Below are 17,802 nucleotides of genomic sequence, written 5' to 3' on the forward strand. Positions count from 1 at the left end.
TGTAAGGAAGCTCAGACGGGATCAAGAGATAATCTGGTTGCTCCAGTTGTTGCATTTTGTGGGGTTTTGACAGTGATCATAATTCATGCTATGGGGTGTAATTACATATCTAAATGTGTGTCCATCCACACATTAATATCAATACTCCACATCACAAATCATGCATCATGTTGAGTGCAACAAACATGGTACACTGGAGGTGAGGAAGGGGGAGGGGAAGAACAAAGGAATCAGAGGAGATGGTGGGAAAACATGGAGACTGGTGCCTGGTTTTAAAAAAGCCACAGATGATCGTTTCTCATCAGTCTTCTTGCATTGCACATATTCTGCTGAGACACAGCAAAGCATCTTTAAATGCAGAAAAAAAAGGAGGAGGAGGGAGGTTTGAGAGGGAGGATGGGAGGGAAGTCGGAGGCGAGGGAGAGGCAGCAGAGAGCAGGGGGAGGAGGGAGCGTTGATGCGTCTGCCGCCGCTGTCATTCTGCTGCTGCGCGGTTCAGCGGCAGGAGGGTGCGCTGAAGGGAGGAGTGTGGAAAAAACGGAGGAAAGGAGGACGGGAGGGAAGGAGAGAAAGGGAGCGCCTGGGCAGCACTGCAACAGCTGCAGCTGCAGCAGCCGGTCAGGAGGAAAGAGGGAGACAAGGAGACACAGGGAAGAAAGCAAAGGCTGCAGGATTGCCTTAGAGGAAGCATTTTTATGTATGCTGTTTTTTTTGCACAAGGAAAAAGGTTTGAGTGAGGAAGCCTGTTTTCTCCCTGCTGATGCTTTTCTATATGGTCTCATGCAGGAGGCATGCTTGGAAATAGTGTGAAAGGCAGAGAAGGCGATTTGAAGATGGAAAGGACGGATAGTACAAAGGCATACGGCCAAGCAGATGGCAAAGGAGTTGGTATGGCAGCTAAGAGGGCCAAGACTGGAGTGCCCCAGAGCACACAGCGGGGTGAACTAAAGGTTTACCGGGCGGGTAGCTCTGAGGGCAGGCTACCAGTGTCCTCCAATCTCCGCAAGCAGAGGTCTATGACAAACCTGGCTGTACTCACTGATGCTGAGAAGAAGTTGCACCTTTATGAGCCCAAGTGGTGTGATGACATGGCCAAGCCTGGAGCTGGGCAGACGAAGACAGGCAGGCCAAAGACAGCAGGGGGTGGCAGCAGCGCCGTAGGGGGTGCCCCTCTCTCTCGAAAACTATCCAAATCGGAGCATTCGCTGTTTCAGGGCAAACCGAAGCCCTTCAGCCCTCTGGCTGCTCCCTCTGCCCTGAATAAGCAGAGTCGCATACCTCGTGGTCCTTACGCTGAAGTGAAGCCCCTGAGCAAGGCACCCGAGGATGGGAAGTCCGATGATGAGATCCTCTCCAGTAAGGCTAAGGCCAACGCAAAGAAACAGGGAGCTGGAGCAGAGTCTGGTTCTAAAGGCCAGGGGGAAGAAGGGGGAGACAAGCCCTTCCTGAAGGTGGATCCAGAGCTGGTGGTTACAGTGCTGGGTGACCTGGAGCAGCTTCTCTTCAGTCAGATGTTAGGTGAGTACAGCAGAGTGATACCTCTACCACCCCAGGACCCCTCAGTGTGGGCGCCATGTGCTACAAACAAAACACCCTGCTTGTGTGTATCTCTAGGTCGGCAGCACGCCCCCTTTTAATGCAGCCACCACACGGCACCTGCTTGCTGCTGCAGCCCCACATTTCCCCTCAATGGATTTTATGCAACTCACCGACTGAGGGGGAAAAAATGAAGACGTTCTTGTTGTGCTTTGAAAGCATGCTATGTAAACCTTCTCATTATTTTACTGAATGCTGCCCTCGCTTGGCATTTTCACATAAAGCTGAACAGTTAGCAGAAAGAGAATATAGATCATTGCCGTTGTGCTCCATTGTTCTTATTCCCTCAGCATGCCACTCAGGTGTCTGGGGCTCGGTGGCATTTATTATGTGAAATATGCCTGCTTTTCATCATGACATTGCCAGCTGATTGCATGAAAAAAGCCTGAGGGGTTGGGGATTATTACTAGCACACTGATCTCGTTTCTAAAACTGCCGTTTGCTGCAACATGTGCTGATGCACTCGAGGGTCCGTCCACTGTTTCACGTACGCTTCCAAAAACCAGAGATGGGAAAGAAGGCATGCCATATTGAATTAATTTTAGCCTCACAGATTCATATTTAGCCTCCTTCCAGCTCCATTCATCTGTAGAGCACTGACAGATGGTTTACACCCTGTGTACAACAACGGTGCAAATGGCAGAGAAAATGGCTCTGGAGCTGGAGGTCAGGGGTATCAATAGGGGGGGGTTCATGAACAATCAGGGTGTTGATCACATGATGTTGATTATGATTATGATCATTCCATCTTTTTTTAAAATATGTCTATTTTTATTTGTATAAGAAAGCATCCTCCTGTGTTTACTGTATTTGCAGCGTGTATCTTATTACAAGCTGTATTTCAGGCAGGAGAAGGTATCATTGTCTTTAGAGACTTTTAGATCCATTTTTACCCAAAACCTTGATGCATTAAGTATCAAATCCATTGCCCTATCAGTTATCTCCTGGAGAGGATATTTTAGATCTTAAATCTCAGTTATATTAGATTTCAGTCTTTAGATTTATTGGTTACTTGGGTATCTATTGGGTAAGAGATTAAATATGTTCTGTTGTCAGTGCATGGATCTGTGAGTTGCTTTATAAATGTCAGTTTCCTGGTTTCTGATGATAAAAGTTTTTCTATTTAAGAAAAACTGGAATGTTAAAGGGCATGTTTCTCACTTGCCTGCACATTGCATTAATTACTCCTAAAATCCCATCATTGACAAATCTGGTTCAAGCATGTCATATTCCAACAAGCATTTCATGTCCCATTCACTCATGCAAAAGTGAATAATTTGTCATTCCATTGCTCCAGTATCATCATGAGTGCATATTCCCTGTTGCATCTTAATGAACACATCTGTGATGATTTAATTTGTTATCCATGCTTCATTTCCCTACGTGGATGTCTATCATTCATGTTAGTCACACTTAAAGCCAAAGTAAGAACTGTGAGCAGTACAGGTTATCATGGATGGCCCCATGCATGCTGGCAACATTGGGTCCTTTCATGTGTTTTTACTGTGTAACTAAAACCAGCATTTTTGAGAGCTCTGCCGGATTTGGCACCACACCCATGTCTGCTATATTAACCTAATTCCATACAATTTGCAACAGTTCACATACTGCTTCAGGCTGAGGCATCCACCTCTCTTCAGTGTACTGTACTGACCTCCACAATGCCTCCAAATCAACTGAAGGTCATTATTTCTCAAAAGGGGAGTTTATCATCCCAATGAATTATTCATCATTATTTAATATGATAATCCAATGCAGGCCTTTGACCTGAGTGGAGTGCTTTGTGACTATGAAAGGAAAAACAGCCACCAAAATGGGAAGAGCACACAGTGATGGAAACAATTTGCAACACTGATTATTGACTCGATTTAATCAGTGAGACACAGAAAGATTCTTTAATTACACTGATAGTGGTGTTTTGTATTCAAGACAGCATTATCTGAGCACTCTTTTTCTGCATGTCGGACGACGATCTTGAGAACTTTTTTCTTCTACTGTACACATACAGCGGATGTGGTTGTTACTGTAAAAAGATCTTTTTATTCATAGTCTGCTTAATGCTTGGCTTCCGCAGAGTATCTCATTATAAGCCAACTGAAAGGATGCTTTTATTTCCGAACATAGAGGGACTTATTCTTTACCAATATGATAGAGAATGGTGGACTTAGTTAATAGGCTAATTTATTAAACTCGCCATATTAGTTTGTGTACCGCAGCTGTCATACAACACTAGAACATTGCATACCACTGTGTCATCACAAGACAGGGCTGCGGATGTGCAACAAAGTAAAAAATCTTCCATCCACAAGTAGCTCAAATGGATTTTTATGCTGTTTTTGATTTTTTCTTGTACATTTTTCCTTTTTTACATGAAGCAGTTGATATTTGCAAAGTACACTGTGTAATAAATGATAAAGGACAAACTTCAAATCAGTTGCTTGCAATTATTTTCAAAATGACAAATATACTGTGACAAATGGATTCCAGGTCATTAGGATGACAGATTTGTATCCACGAAAAGAGCAGAGGATTAAAGTAGTACAGACAGCAGCACTCCTGGAAAAAAGAAAAGAAAAAAAAACTCTTCTAGACAAGTGAGGGATGAGCAAACCTTATTTCATCATAATTATATGTGATCTGTCATGCAAGATCTCCACAAATGCAGCAATGGCCTACAGCAATGTAGAATCAAAGTAGAAAGGGAATATAGGAGAAGCAGTGGTTAGGCAATATTGAAAGCTATGCAAGGATCAGAGATATTGACTCTAAATGGTAATGTGACATTTTATCATCATCAAGTTGTTGGTATTTAAGTATTATTTGAATATAACAGTTGAAATAATCTGCAGCCTTGGCCTTGAACCATCAGCGCTTAATTCTGCCTTTTACACAATTGTTATGTATGTAAGAAAGAGAAGTTGAGGGCAATATTGAAAGTGTGTGTCTTTGTGGACAAGTCAACCATCTTTTGGAAACAGTAATTGTTTCATGATCACAAATAAATAGAAACAATTGGGCAGAGCCCTAAGCTGATCACATGTTTCAAACAAAATAAACAGTGAAGCAGTAGGTCTCTGGCCCAAGGATTGTAAATACTGAGGGATATGAATTCACTATTAGCAGTTTATGTAGAGCTCAAATAAGTGATCGCCCACCACACTCCACCTAACATCACCCTGAGAGTGTTTCATGGTTTTTTTTGAAGGGTTCAAGTTATTTTCCCATCTGCATTCACTCACTGTATCAGCTGCCAATGTGAGGGGCTCTGAAAAATCTGAAATTTCACTCAATGGTGCTACAAAATGAACTGTAGACGCTGATCAAAGCTGTGAATCCTCACACTGATCGACATGTTTGCTTATGGAAATTGAAATGGAAAGGATACCAATGTCTCAGGTTCCATCGGTGCAACATGGTTAATAGCTGACGGCCTCTAACAACATTTAACAACATTAATTCTGCCATACTTTAGTCTGCCTCTGTGTCGATACAGAGCACTTCCTGTAGTGTTGCATCATTCATAGGACTTTACCGATTCAGATCTGCTTCAGTATTCTGTCCGAGTTTTCCCCTCTGTGTCAACTTGTAGGCATTACTGCAATGCAGGGTGCCAGAGGATTGTCGTTCCCTGCACAGGAACATAGTGCCTATTCAATAAAGTAAATACTCAAAACAGATGTGACACACAATGTGTGCTGGATTGCGTCCAGGATTCCTGGTTGAATATATCCCCAGGTATTCACTACAAAGTGGATTAGCTGGATTATTCCAGAAATACAGAGTAATTAAAAAATGTATTCCTTCATTCATTTTCTTTTATGTAGCTACCTACCTTTATTCCTCATATCAAGTACAACAATAGAAATAAGTCTCACACGTTGCTGTGTTTTCCTTGACGTTTGCTGGTGTGAGAGATTATGCATCTAACTTTTCATAATGTCAAATAAACTAAACTAAATGTCTGTTTTGGGTCACAGAAAGCTTGTGCCTATCTCAGTATACACATGATGAGAGACTCCCTAAAGTTCAATGCAGGATTAATAACTGTAGAGATTAAGAATTTAGAGAAAATGGGATATTGAAATCACTCTACAGCTGGAACCAGGTTCACTAAAGCTTTGAACAACTGTCCATCACATAAACAGGTGTTGTAATTCATTTGTTTAAAATGGAGCACATCTCTCCTGATCTGACAGCTGGATTTTGAAGTTGCTGACAAATACTGCTGATGACTATCATTGGGGAATGTCAGCCAAATGTTATTGACATTCACTGATGATTAGATCTGTTTTTTTTTTTTGCTCCCTGTGCTCAGTGTTTCTAATTTACCAGTCAAGGTGTATTATAGAATCTGTTCTCAAAAAAAGCAAATTATACCAGATTCTCAGATAAGTTCCCATCAGCATAATCTCCAAGGTTAACTCCATATCTCATTCAGTTCATAAATCATAAATGACAGTGCTTGTCAATATTGCACATACACAGTGTACACCCATAATGTATTATATTGGGGTTTCCAGAAGACTCTATGTATGTTTGCCATGGAACTCATCAGTCTTTGGGGTCTATGCTATTGAAACCATCTAATGTATCAAAGTTCTTTGCCTTCTTTGCAGATGTGGACTCTGTACTAGAAAAAAGGAAATTATTGTGTGTTTTCGAATGTGTGAACTGTATACGTAGGCTATGTTTGTGTGTGATATAGCTGCTTACATTTCACACCCTCTATACACTCCACTGAATTAGTGCGACATCCTCTTCATGAGAACAGCACATTATTTGACATGTTTTCCCCTGACATCCTCGCCTCCTCCAGCCATCCCAGCTAATGCACTGAATGTTAATTTTTTTTCTTCCCCAAGGGGTTTTGCCTCCACACTGCATTTCTCTGATTTGTTACAGCTAACACAACAACACTGATAATTGTACTGTAATATTGACTTGACATGGTCACATTGACTGGATACTTACATTCGCACGGTGACTAGTCCGAATAAGCTGACCTGCGGTGAAATCTTTCTGGCTTCAGTCCAGCTTATCGTTAACTTTACAACATTAGCTGAATGACTTTGAAACAATAGTCAATGCAACAAAAAACAGAAGCTCTGGAAAGAAAAAACTCAGTCCCTTGAAAGAGATCCTAATGTAGTGAGAATGTAAGAATAGATCCCCCTGGTGGGCGATCTAAGTTACAATCAACCTTTCAGTGTTTCATTTTCAGTAGGTACCATGTCAGCTGAGAGGGGGGTAGAGTGGAGGTTACCATGGTGAGGCAGCCTATGTTGTGAAATTTGTCTGCCTAATGATGTGAACATATGCTGAATGTGCGCTCACCAGGAGGACACTTGTCACATCAGTCCAAACAAAAAAATACACCCAAGAATACATGCATGGGGAGGCAAAAATGTGTGCGTGTGCATGACTTTCTCTTCACAAACACACACACATACTACAATAAAAAAAGACAGCTTGTATGTTTTTATTTGACAGTAAATGGTTTATAAGCTTTTGTTCTGCATGACTGTCCCACAGACCCTGAGTCCCAGCGGAAACGAACTGTGCAGAATGTCCTTGACCTCCGCCAGAATTTGGAAGATACAATGTCGAGTCTGCGGGGCTCTCAGCTTGGCCATAGGTGAGTGCAACACATGCACATTTTGAAATTATTAGCTGCTTCATACTGGTGTGTCTAACACACTGGCTAATATCACATAACATCCTAAGAGAATGCACATTTTCTTCATGAAATCACAGGATAAAACCTTGAGCCAAACTCTGTCTTTGGTTATACTGAAAGCAAAAACACATTCTCATATGAACAACAGATAGCTTGTTGGATCGATACATAACACAATCATGTGTAAACAGTTGTGCTGCGGCCGCTTGGAGAATTGCCACCTGGTGCACATCTGGCTTCCATCCTTCTTAAATTGGCCGTCTCTGTTTCATGGTCATGACTTCATTCTAGGAATCTCTGTTTGGCTCTCACAGGCAAAAGGCCTGAGCAATAATTTGTTGCAACAACCACAACACAACAAGACACTGATGGAGGAAAGGTCTTAATTTTGTCTGGACATTAAAGTTTAGATGTGATATTATATGAAACATGAATGCAAACAGGAACGCATTTCTGCTTATATGTCTTTAAACCTGCATTAATTAGTATTTTTGATAGAGTTGTCTGTGGGAAATTATAACCCAATTCTGCAACTATATAAAGCTTTTTAGCCTCTTTTAACTCATTACTTTGGTTTTAAACCCTCTAGCATTAGTCTGAACTGCTCCTATCAACCCCTGTACGGATCAATTTCAAGTAAAAACCGCTGATGAACCCATTTTATGCCTGCCGAGCATCAAACGGTTGGCAAAGTTACTTTTGAACACATTTTCCTAAAACCACATAAACTACATGACCAATAAAATACCAAACTTACATTGTCAGGTGGCTATAAATATGCTACTGTTGCTGTGTGTCTGTTGAATGTGCAATTAGGCAGCACCAGTTAGTTGATAACATGTTAGTCATATTGACATTATAAGCTAGTAAGGTATATGTTAGCTTGTTTTTATGTTTTCTGCCAGCTAATAGCCAAAAAAGGGTTTACAAGAAGTGAGGCTATAATGTGTTTGGTTTTAATGTAAAAACTATTCATAAACAGTCATTATAAAACATACTTTTCACTATTTTGACCATTCATGATCACATATTATAATATAAACCATTTCATCCCAAGCAACTTGCCTTAATGTGATTTACACGTGATAGAAATTCCTGAAAACACTTTTTAAAAACAAGCTACTATATCAGTCATTGACAAAGCAAAACATTCTTAGTTTTTCACGGTCAGTACTGGAGTGCATCCATGTTGCCTCCATATTGATGAATAATCCATCAACAATGGATAAAAATACCCTCATGGTCGTAGCTATTGCAATATTTATCTATGGGTTGGTACATCCAGTTATGTAATCGGCAGACACACAGACGCTTCCAGCCATTTGGAGACGACAGTTCTAACCCTGACCCAGTTACAGAATTGAATAGGAAAACTTTGATGTGCTTGATGCAAAACAGCGGTAAGAGGTGAGCTGCTACTGTTTATGCAGCAGCATTTTCGGGTGTGGTCATGTAAAGAAAAGTCCTTGGTATGACAATGATAATGACTGGTTAGTGTGAATATATTGCCCGGAGAGACAGATGCTATGTTAATACAGAGATATCAGGTCATGCTTCTCTTTGTCTCTGGGTTCTGAAATGCCACATTTCTAGATTCAGTCTCTGAAGGCACAACTGCTGTATCTGGGTCAACCACGACTCAATGCCACTATGGATTTCTTTGAAGAACTTCTGACAGAGAGAGAAAAATGTCCTGCTCTTCCTTTTGCACTGTTGTTGATATACTGACAAGACTGTCAGCTAAATTCCTCAAACTTAACTTCACATTTTTCTCTCCCTTCATGTAACTCTCCAGCTGTCTGGACACGAGCAGTGTGGGCTATGACAGTGACGAGACCAATGCTCGCAGCATATCCAGCATGTCCAACCGCTCTTCACCTCTGTCTTGGCGCCACGGCCAGTCAAGCCCTCGTCTTCAGGCGGGCGACGCCCCGTCCTCCACAGGTGGAGGTTACCAGGGGAGTAAGACTGGTTCCCAGTATACAGCCCATACGATGCCAGCTCGCTGCTCCAGCCGTCTCAGCAGCACATCTCGTATTGAGCTCATCGAAGGGCTTGATGACACCGACCTCAAGTCTGGTTACCTGAGTGACAGTGACCTTCTAGGAAAGAGCATGCCAGATGAAGATGACGACAACCTGGCTAATGGGTAAGAGTAACTGAAAATACGCATGGGTTTAAGCCTCCTGTTTCCATGACAACGTGAACCAAGTGGTTACTGCAGATGACTGCTTGCTGGTTTGTCCTTTTGGAGTCTACCTTGTGGCTTTGAAAAGGTCAGCTACTGGAGGAGTTACTGTCAAATTGTGTTTAATTCACAATAATCAAATGATTGGGGTCCTGCTATAATTGATACTGTTGCATGCTGCATTTAAATAGTTAATTTGGTTAGCTAGAATATATGCATTTTAATATTCAACTTTGATGCAAACAAAAACAAAAGAAAGAAGGTTAGTTTTCATGCATTATGGAGCTCAGCTTCGTGCTGGTACCTGATGTTTTCACTTGGCAGGAATATAAAAGAGCTTTTATCAGCAGTCTCTGCAGATTCTTGCTCTATTTCTCAAAGTGCTCCTGACATTGTCTCTCTAAAGGCTGTTTTTGCTGACTGTGAGAGATTTCTTTCAGAAGTTGTTCACTGAAGAGAGAATTTGAACACTCATCAGGTGTCCTCGCAGTTACACAAGACATGCAGCCTCATCTCTAACTGCTATAAGAAGTGTCTGAGTCTGAAAAGAAGCAACACATACGTTTACAAGTTACATTAAATGTTTTCACAGGAATGCAGCATCTCCTTTTCCTCCTCTGCACTCCTTTTTTATTCTCTTCACCCTCACTGCTCTTCTTTCACATCCTTTGTGTCTTCACCTAATTCCCTCTCCCAAGTTGACAGCTGATAGTGAGAGTTGGAGAGGAGGAGAGAAAGAATCCAGGACAGTTCTCCAGTGTGCTTTAGCAGCTTTATCACTGTTGCACATGCAGTGGGATTTAAGCTCAGCCTCTGGAGCACTCACAAGGCCCTGCGAGCCAGGTCACGTTCTTACTACTGAGTGCATTAAGGATAAGAAAAAAAAGAGATGAGACTCCTTTTAGAGCAATAGAAATTAGAGCAAAGAAGAGAAAATGTGAAATGGAACTGGGTCTATTTAAGTGAAGTAAGAATTTCAAGGTGAGGTGAATCAGTAGCAATCTTATCTTGCCGTTTTTAGGAATGATTAAAAAAAGAAGTGTTGTATTAAAATAAGAATGGACATCTAGCTCCATGTGTAAAGATTTAGCATTTTGGGAGGAGAGAGGTGGAAAAGATCAGACAGTAGAACCCTGATAAGGTTAGGATTTAACGGGGATTATGTCATATGGGTCCGTTCCTCACAGTAACATCCATGCACTCGAAATCCATTTAAATCTGCCCTGTATTTTGTCCCGCCGTTTGCTGCATCTGCTCTGCTGCGGTGACTCAAATGAATGTGAGAGGTGGATGCGGGGGTTCTCGTCTGCTTTATAACACCACAGGCACCAAAGATTCAAATCATTTTATGTAACCATTAAAAAAAAAAAATGCAGCATCATGCTCAGTGTGCAGCCACCCAGTAATCCCCCAACAAGCGTTCAAGGTGACTGTGAGACCCCCTGATGGGAGCAACTGCTCCATATGTTATTACACCGGGAGGATTATGGTTGTGTTTAGATACATACATACTATGGAAATTTCTTTTCCTATGCATTATCATGGGAGTAATAAAGGGCTATTGTGCCTGCCAAGACTCACAAAGACATGGAAACAGTAGGTGCTATTTTCTCTTGGACCTTGAGTAGGTTGCATGTTTTTCTTTTAACTGCTCTTATTTGTATGCTTTGCTGGTCTGTAATTGCTTGCTTTTCAGTGGAAAGTATCTTGATTTCCCTGCAGGAATACTGGAATGCTGGTGCTTATGTTCTCCATATCAAGGGTTTACCCAGCCCCATAAATTCACCAACATCCTAAGCTGTAGATAACTAGCTAATCTGGTTTCTAGAGCAGGGGCAACAGCAGCACATGCTCTAATTTTCTTCTTACAATATCCTCTTCTGTGATACATTTACATTTCTACTGTACATCCCCTGTCACACACTCACAGTTCAGCTCATTGAGAACCATTAGCTACCAGCTCTTGAAAATAGATCATGCTCCTCCTGCGTAACCATGGAAACCAGCTGGAAATCGGCTGTAAGGAGAGGTGCAATTTCTGTTCCCTTTCACTGAAGCCCCAGTCTCACATTTCATACATTTCATTGGTCTGAAATTAGCTTTAATATAATGAACTATGTTAATCGCACAGTGAGACAACTCAACTCAATGATACTGTTCCACTTTTCAGTAATGCTTGGATAATGTCTTAGACCAGTGTATGTGGCTTAAAACAATCTGGAAGCAGACAAATGCATAAAGATAAAATAATCAGACACAAAGCGTGTTGTCTATGAACCGTTATATGAGACATTGTAACAAAACAACAGTAGCACATCAGTAGAAGTCTAATGGATATTGATTAACCCACACTAGCAGAATTGGCTATCTAAGGCTGGATGTGTACATACTGACAGTAATCACTGCTACTGTGTGTCTGCCTCATCAATAATGTGATACCACATGCATCCCAATCTCACTGAAAGCTCCATTTTTCCATCACAGAGGAGCAGTCCCAGTTAATAATCATTCGATGTCTTAGAAGAAGCCTTCCAAAAATGTTTGTTCCTGAGATGGCCCTTTATGTGTTACCAGTTTCTGTCTGTGAGTATTATCCCATAATATAGCATACAGCCCTGCCTATGCAATATGACCAAAATCTCATATATACATTTGGTCTTTTCATATCCAGACAATGATATATATCCTGAATAAATAGTCTACATAAAATGACAACATGGAAAGGCCTATTTTGTTATTACATTTTTTATACTCGACAAATAAAAGGTATTTACTTTTCTGCTCCATGTCAGAATTTTCATACTCAAACCACATTGATGCGAAAGAAATAGCCCCTCTTTTAGGTACAAGCTCCTCATTTTGTCATGGCTGGTCAGTGTCCTCCTCCTGTTTGATATTACCCTGTTCAATCTCCTCCATGTTTGTTTTTTGTTGCGTTCATACAAATCTGCATCCATGCAGAACACAAAGAGTCATCCAAATGGCAAAAATATTGCCTTAAAGGGTGAGATTTGTGGCACAATAAAATAAACTATAGAGCATAATATGAAATGATAGACATTTTCTATCATCTCAAGATATATATCATCATCTTGCACCTCCCTACCTAAAATACTGTCTTACTTAAAGCTGCGCCATATAGTTTTGGCCATTAGGGGAACAGAATAAGTCAGAAACAAGCTGACAGACACACAGCCCCAACAACGTATAACTTACTTAAAGTTATACAGTATAAAGTTATACTGATAAAGTTTTAGATGAACAGTGACCTACTTTCACATCCAGCCAACTCTGAGCACCATTAGTATTCACAGTCAGTATTTGCTCTTATGTTCCTAGCCACCTGACGAACATAAGTTTTTTGGCTTTGAATTTGTCTCCAACAACAACACATGTGGGTCTTTAGCTGTATAGATATTGAACAACCTCCACCAAGTTGATAACTCTGTCTGCCTGCTGTTATGTGCAGGCCAGGTAGCAGTATATAAGAGCTTGTTTCCCAAAGATTTCTGCCTCCTGTTGGAAATCATGTTAATTAGCAGCTTATGCACGCCAGAAATAATGAGCTAAAAGAGGCTTAAAAGCTCTGCAGAGCTGCAAAGTTGACCTAAAACATTTCAGAGCATTTGCCAGTTGGAGCAATTCCGTTCACATTACACATTTAATTATACATTGATACATAAAAAATGATTAATGCAACTTTAAAATGCTTGGACTTTTATTCAAGTATCACTTGAGTTATTTGTGGGTTAATTCTGTGGTACATCTTGAAGCTTGATATACACGGACAAGCTAAAATATTAGGTAGACCTTACAATAACAACAACTTAATCATCATCATCATTTTCTGTTTTTCTAGTCATTCGGTACCCATCCTCAGACTGTCTTTTATAACTGCAGACATGGAAATATAAAGGATGGAGGAGAGTTTCATCTAAAATTTCCATAATTATGTACAGTGCAATATTACAATTACAGGAGTGTTGTGATGGCTTCTTATTCTGCCCTGACCACGTCAATAACCATAAGTGGTTCCTGTGGTTACATTCTTCACACCATACTGGCAAAGTTTAACCATCACTCATATGACATCATGCTGATGCAAGCCACGTTTTAAAAGAATGGTTTATGAGTAGAACAGTAATCACATTATATTGCTAGTGTATGGTTGGTTTTTCCATTTCTGGTATATAAATTATGACTACTATTCAGCATACAGTGTCATTTCAGTGGTGTTCAGTCAATTATGGTTGATGTTTTACAGGCACTCGACTGTAATGTATGTAAGTAGATTGGTTAAGGTTAACTTTTCATGTCTAATACAGATGTTGCATGGGAAACTTGCTTGTTTTCTTCCATTATGTCAGTTAGTTGATGAGATGAATTTAAGCCTAATGTTTGTAACAGAACATGTGAGTTTCACAGGAGGCCCATCTGCTTGAATATGGTCATTTTATCTGACAGATTTATGTATCATCTTGGCAGATAAACAGTATGATTTTAAAGTCCCCCCCACTCAAAAATGTGTTTTGTTTGTTGTGACCTCACTTGGTTGTTTTAGCTTCACTGTGCAGAATGATGTATGTGCAGAGTTTGACACTGAAGGGATTTCTTTTACATTCAGCTGCTGAAAGTGGAAAGTTTCTCCGAGTACATTGAAAATCCCATTGTAAAGGTGTGGGCGTACAAGAATGATTTGTGACATTACAACTGGTTTGGAGCCAATCATGGTCCAATCTTCAGTTTAAACAAGTAGGATGTGGAAATGAGAAGTCTGATTTAAGTTTTAATGAGGACAAAGAAGTAGATCATTCTGAGGCTTTTAATGTGGTACTTGACTGTAGAAAACCATATCAGATGCCTTATGGTTCAAAGCAGAGTATTTTTATGAGTTATATTGTATATAGACATGAAATACATGTTTTTTTAAATTGGAAGACTTCACTGAAAAAATGGAACTGTCTTTTAGTGTTGTTTTGGTTCCAGACTGTTTGGCTGACTGCAGAGAGAAGCAGTGAAAGGCCAATAAATATCTACTGATGACTCCAATGCCTCATAAAAAGTTGATGGGCTGCTTCTCTTCCGGACTAACTTGAGTTTGACTAGTTTTGATCCACAATGTGTTTTGACAGTTTCTTCTGTCTGTCTCAATGAAAACCTGAAACACATATAGTAGTAGTTGAATGTTAACAGAATCATTCTTCTTTATCTTGGTGAGCTGCTCAAAATGATAACATGCACAAGGTATGCCAGCAAGTATAGGCATACTTTACATTGCAGATTATCTTAGAATATGGACGGAATAAACCATCACGTGTCACCCCCTTATATGTAAAGAATATGTGCAATGATGGTTCATGAAACACAAGCTAGTTTGGAAGTAGGGTGTTGCTCGTGCTTTCTAGCATTGGTTAGCAATCAGGTTTGGCCATCATGTGCTAAAACTGCTACATTTATACAACATTTTGGCTGGCTTTTGAGTTCCTTTTGTCATAGGTTGAAGTCATTGTGCAGTAGCCAGGTTTAGACATGCACCTATGTTTCTACACTGAAACCTGCATTCATGCATTTCTTTTACTACTGAAGTGCAGCATGAAAAATCTGTAAACACTATATGAATGTTTGATCACCTAATGTGGATATGGTGAATGTCTGGACACAATTTACTATTTGCACATCCAGAACACATGGAGTAACATTAGCATTAATTTAATCCAGTATTCACTCTCCTTTTAAGTCTGTCAAGGTCCCACTAACTACATATCTGGCTCATTTAGCCTGTAAATACTCCACTATGTTCACCAGCTAGTCACTAACTTTGTCAGCAGTTTGATGTTAAGCCGATAGCATAACAGTGATTTTCGTCCAAGATTTTTTGCTGAAAACAGCTGCCTGCTGCGGTTGGACATGGCGCTGTGAGAGCGAACCAAACCATAAAGTTGCAGCTGTAAAACCAAAACAATGGTTTAAAGATGCTGAGATGCTCTAGAGAGCTGAGAGGAAATGCAAAGTGAGGTGACAACTCTGAACGTGTCAGTATGAGCCATGCCTTTTACACACATGTAGTCATTTGATCCACTGTTAGCATAAAAATATTGCTTACAGCAGCTCTAAAGTCATTAAACATACAGATCATGGACATTATGACTGTAATTAATTCATTATGTCTGCTGTGAAGTTATTCCTGATAATGCATCAAATAACAGAAATGTTAAAAAAGAATGAATATGGAAGTATACATTTATTTTCACCTTATTCCAGTTTCACTATGTCTTCTTTCCAATATACATGTTCCTGTTGGAATATAAAGATTTCATATAGTACATTGTATAGATATGATACAGAATACACGTTTTTAGATACATCTCTTTGAGAAAAATACTACAGATGGTTCTATCTTTCATGTGTTATTCATCTGGTGAATTTATTACATCTTGTGGCGGCACCACATGCTGTTCATAGCTTCACACGTGAAGCAGAACAATGCACGGTTCCATCATAACCGGTACATATAGATCACATACTGTGGAAGTAGACAAAGGGAACCTGAAACAAAATGGCTTGATTCATTCTATTGTTCCGTGCAGTGCTGTTGTCCTGTTCTCTACAACGTAACAGAAGGTTCAGAGCAAGTATGTGGACATCTGGAGGCCTGGTCTGTGCCAAGTTGTGTTCTTGTACAGCAGCATAAAAGCAGCAATGCAGAGCAGAGAAAGGAGGCTGGTTCAGCAGCATCATACCTCTGATCATGCAGCAACATGGCTCGGGATGTGCTGCCATGGCAACCATCTTCCACTGACCCAGTGATGGGCTGCCTTGTGTGTCAGTGTGATAGCTTCTGAATGGATGTATGTGTGGAAGATGTGTTTGTGCATAGGCTGCGGTTTGTGTGTGAGATGGAGAGAAAGAAGGAGACAGAGGAAGTGAAATAGAAAAGGAGAGACAGGGCGATTGAGACACAGAGAGGGGGACTAGTGTAAAGACTGCAGTTATATAATGGGGGGGGGGGCTGTTTGTCTAAGAAGCTATCGCTTGTATTTTTGCCTGGATTTACCATAGCACTGTGTGTAAAAAATATTTTGTATTAAATATGTTTTTTTAATTTTTCGCTCAATGTATTTAATTCTGAGCACATGTAATTAATTTAATAGTGATAGTGTAAATTAGATTTTACAGACAAATACCAATACATATTTAACCGTGCTAAGCACTAAATGCATGTCGTTGCTCTCTTAGTCTACATTACAGTATATTCTCGATAAGCCCTTGGTTTAGTGTGCTCCTCTGGCAATGTCATTTCCATGGTAACCATACTAAAGCTTCACCCATGCTTGTGAGTGGATTTGTTCAAAGCTTGGCATATACAGTACAAAAGTGAGAATTTGTAGTTTTCTAAATATTGGAATACTTTAACAGCCTCACTCTTGGACTATGTGTGTCAACTAATATATTCTGTAATGCACAAAGGGTTTGCTGTAGTCATTTGATCCTGTGCCGCAGGCAGTCTGCATTCAGTTTTATCTTTCCTGGCCAGGTTGGACCTTTCTATAGTCACTGTGCTTCCCTGACTATTGAAGCCTCACATGTTTTCTGACCCACTTAAACCCATCTGCACAGAAATTTGGGTTTTGGCTTCTCTGCTTTGGTCCTGCTGCTGCTGGGATTACAGTTTAGTGAGGCCACCGCTTGGGGTCAGTCCATTATGGGCTACGGTTCAGTAAGAAGGGATGTGGTTTTCCTGCCTTTGGATACAACACACACACAAACACATATGCTCATAGGAGGGCGAACAATAAAATACTGAAATGCTTAGTTAATTTGTAATTTGCATATGTTTCAAAATTGCTCACAGAAGAGCAATAATAAAAAACACTATCTCCACCGTACCCTACTACGTGTTACCGCTACCAAAACACACAGGCACCCAAAGTCAGCAACTTAAAGACATCTGGGGTCAATATGGAGTTCTCCCCAGTGAGAGTCTGTAAAATACTGGATTGAGAAGCCCCCCCCACCCCCAAAACCCAAAACTATACCCACATCCACCTCCACCAGCACCCTCGGCCACGTGAATAATGGACCATTACAGCAGCACCTCAGGGAGCATGAATCATCCGTGTATAATGTCTGCGTGTGGTCGTCTGAGTGTGCAGTTTGGATTCCATCAGTGCGTAATGCTCAGTCCTGGATGGAAAATGTGATACACCTACTGTTTTGGATCACAATATATGAACATATGATTCACATGGTACCTGTTTATCAATCATTCCCCATTTATCACTACGTTTGTTTGAAATAATTGAGAATTGTCAGCTTATCTGCTTTAAGTATGACTAATGAC

The 17,802-nt window shown here is 40.5% G+C and overlaps 1 protein-coding gene across 1 annotated transcript in view; it reads left to right on the top strand.

Moving 5' to 3' along the window:
* nav1b (neuron navigator 1b) overlaps positions 1-17,802 on the top strand; it is a 52,453-nt gene that overhangs the window by 6,652 nt on the left and 27,999 nt on the right. The window contains 3 exon segments of the mRNA XM_062444250.1: positions 787-1,518; positions 7,129-7,231; positions 9,069-9,422. Of these exon segments, the coding sequence (XP_062300234.1) occupies positions 787-1,518; positions 7,129-7,231; positions 9,069-9,422 (1,189 nt within the window).

This window comes from Scomber scombrus, chromosome 3, assembly GCF_963691925.1.
Source record: "Scomber scombrus chromosome 3, fScoSco1.1, whole genome shotgun sequence".
In the NCBI taxonomy this organism is placed as follows: Eukaryota; Metazoa; Chordata; class Actinopteri; order Scombriformes; family Scombridae; genus Scomber; species Scomber scombrus.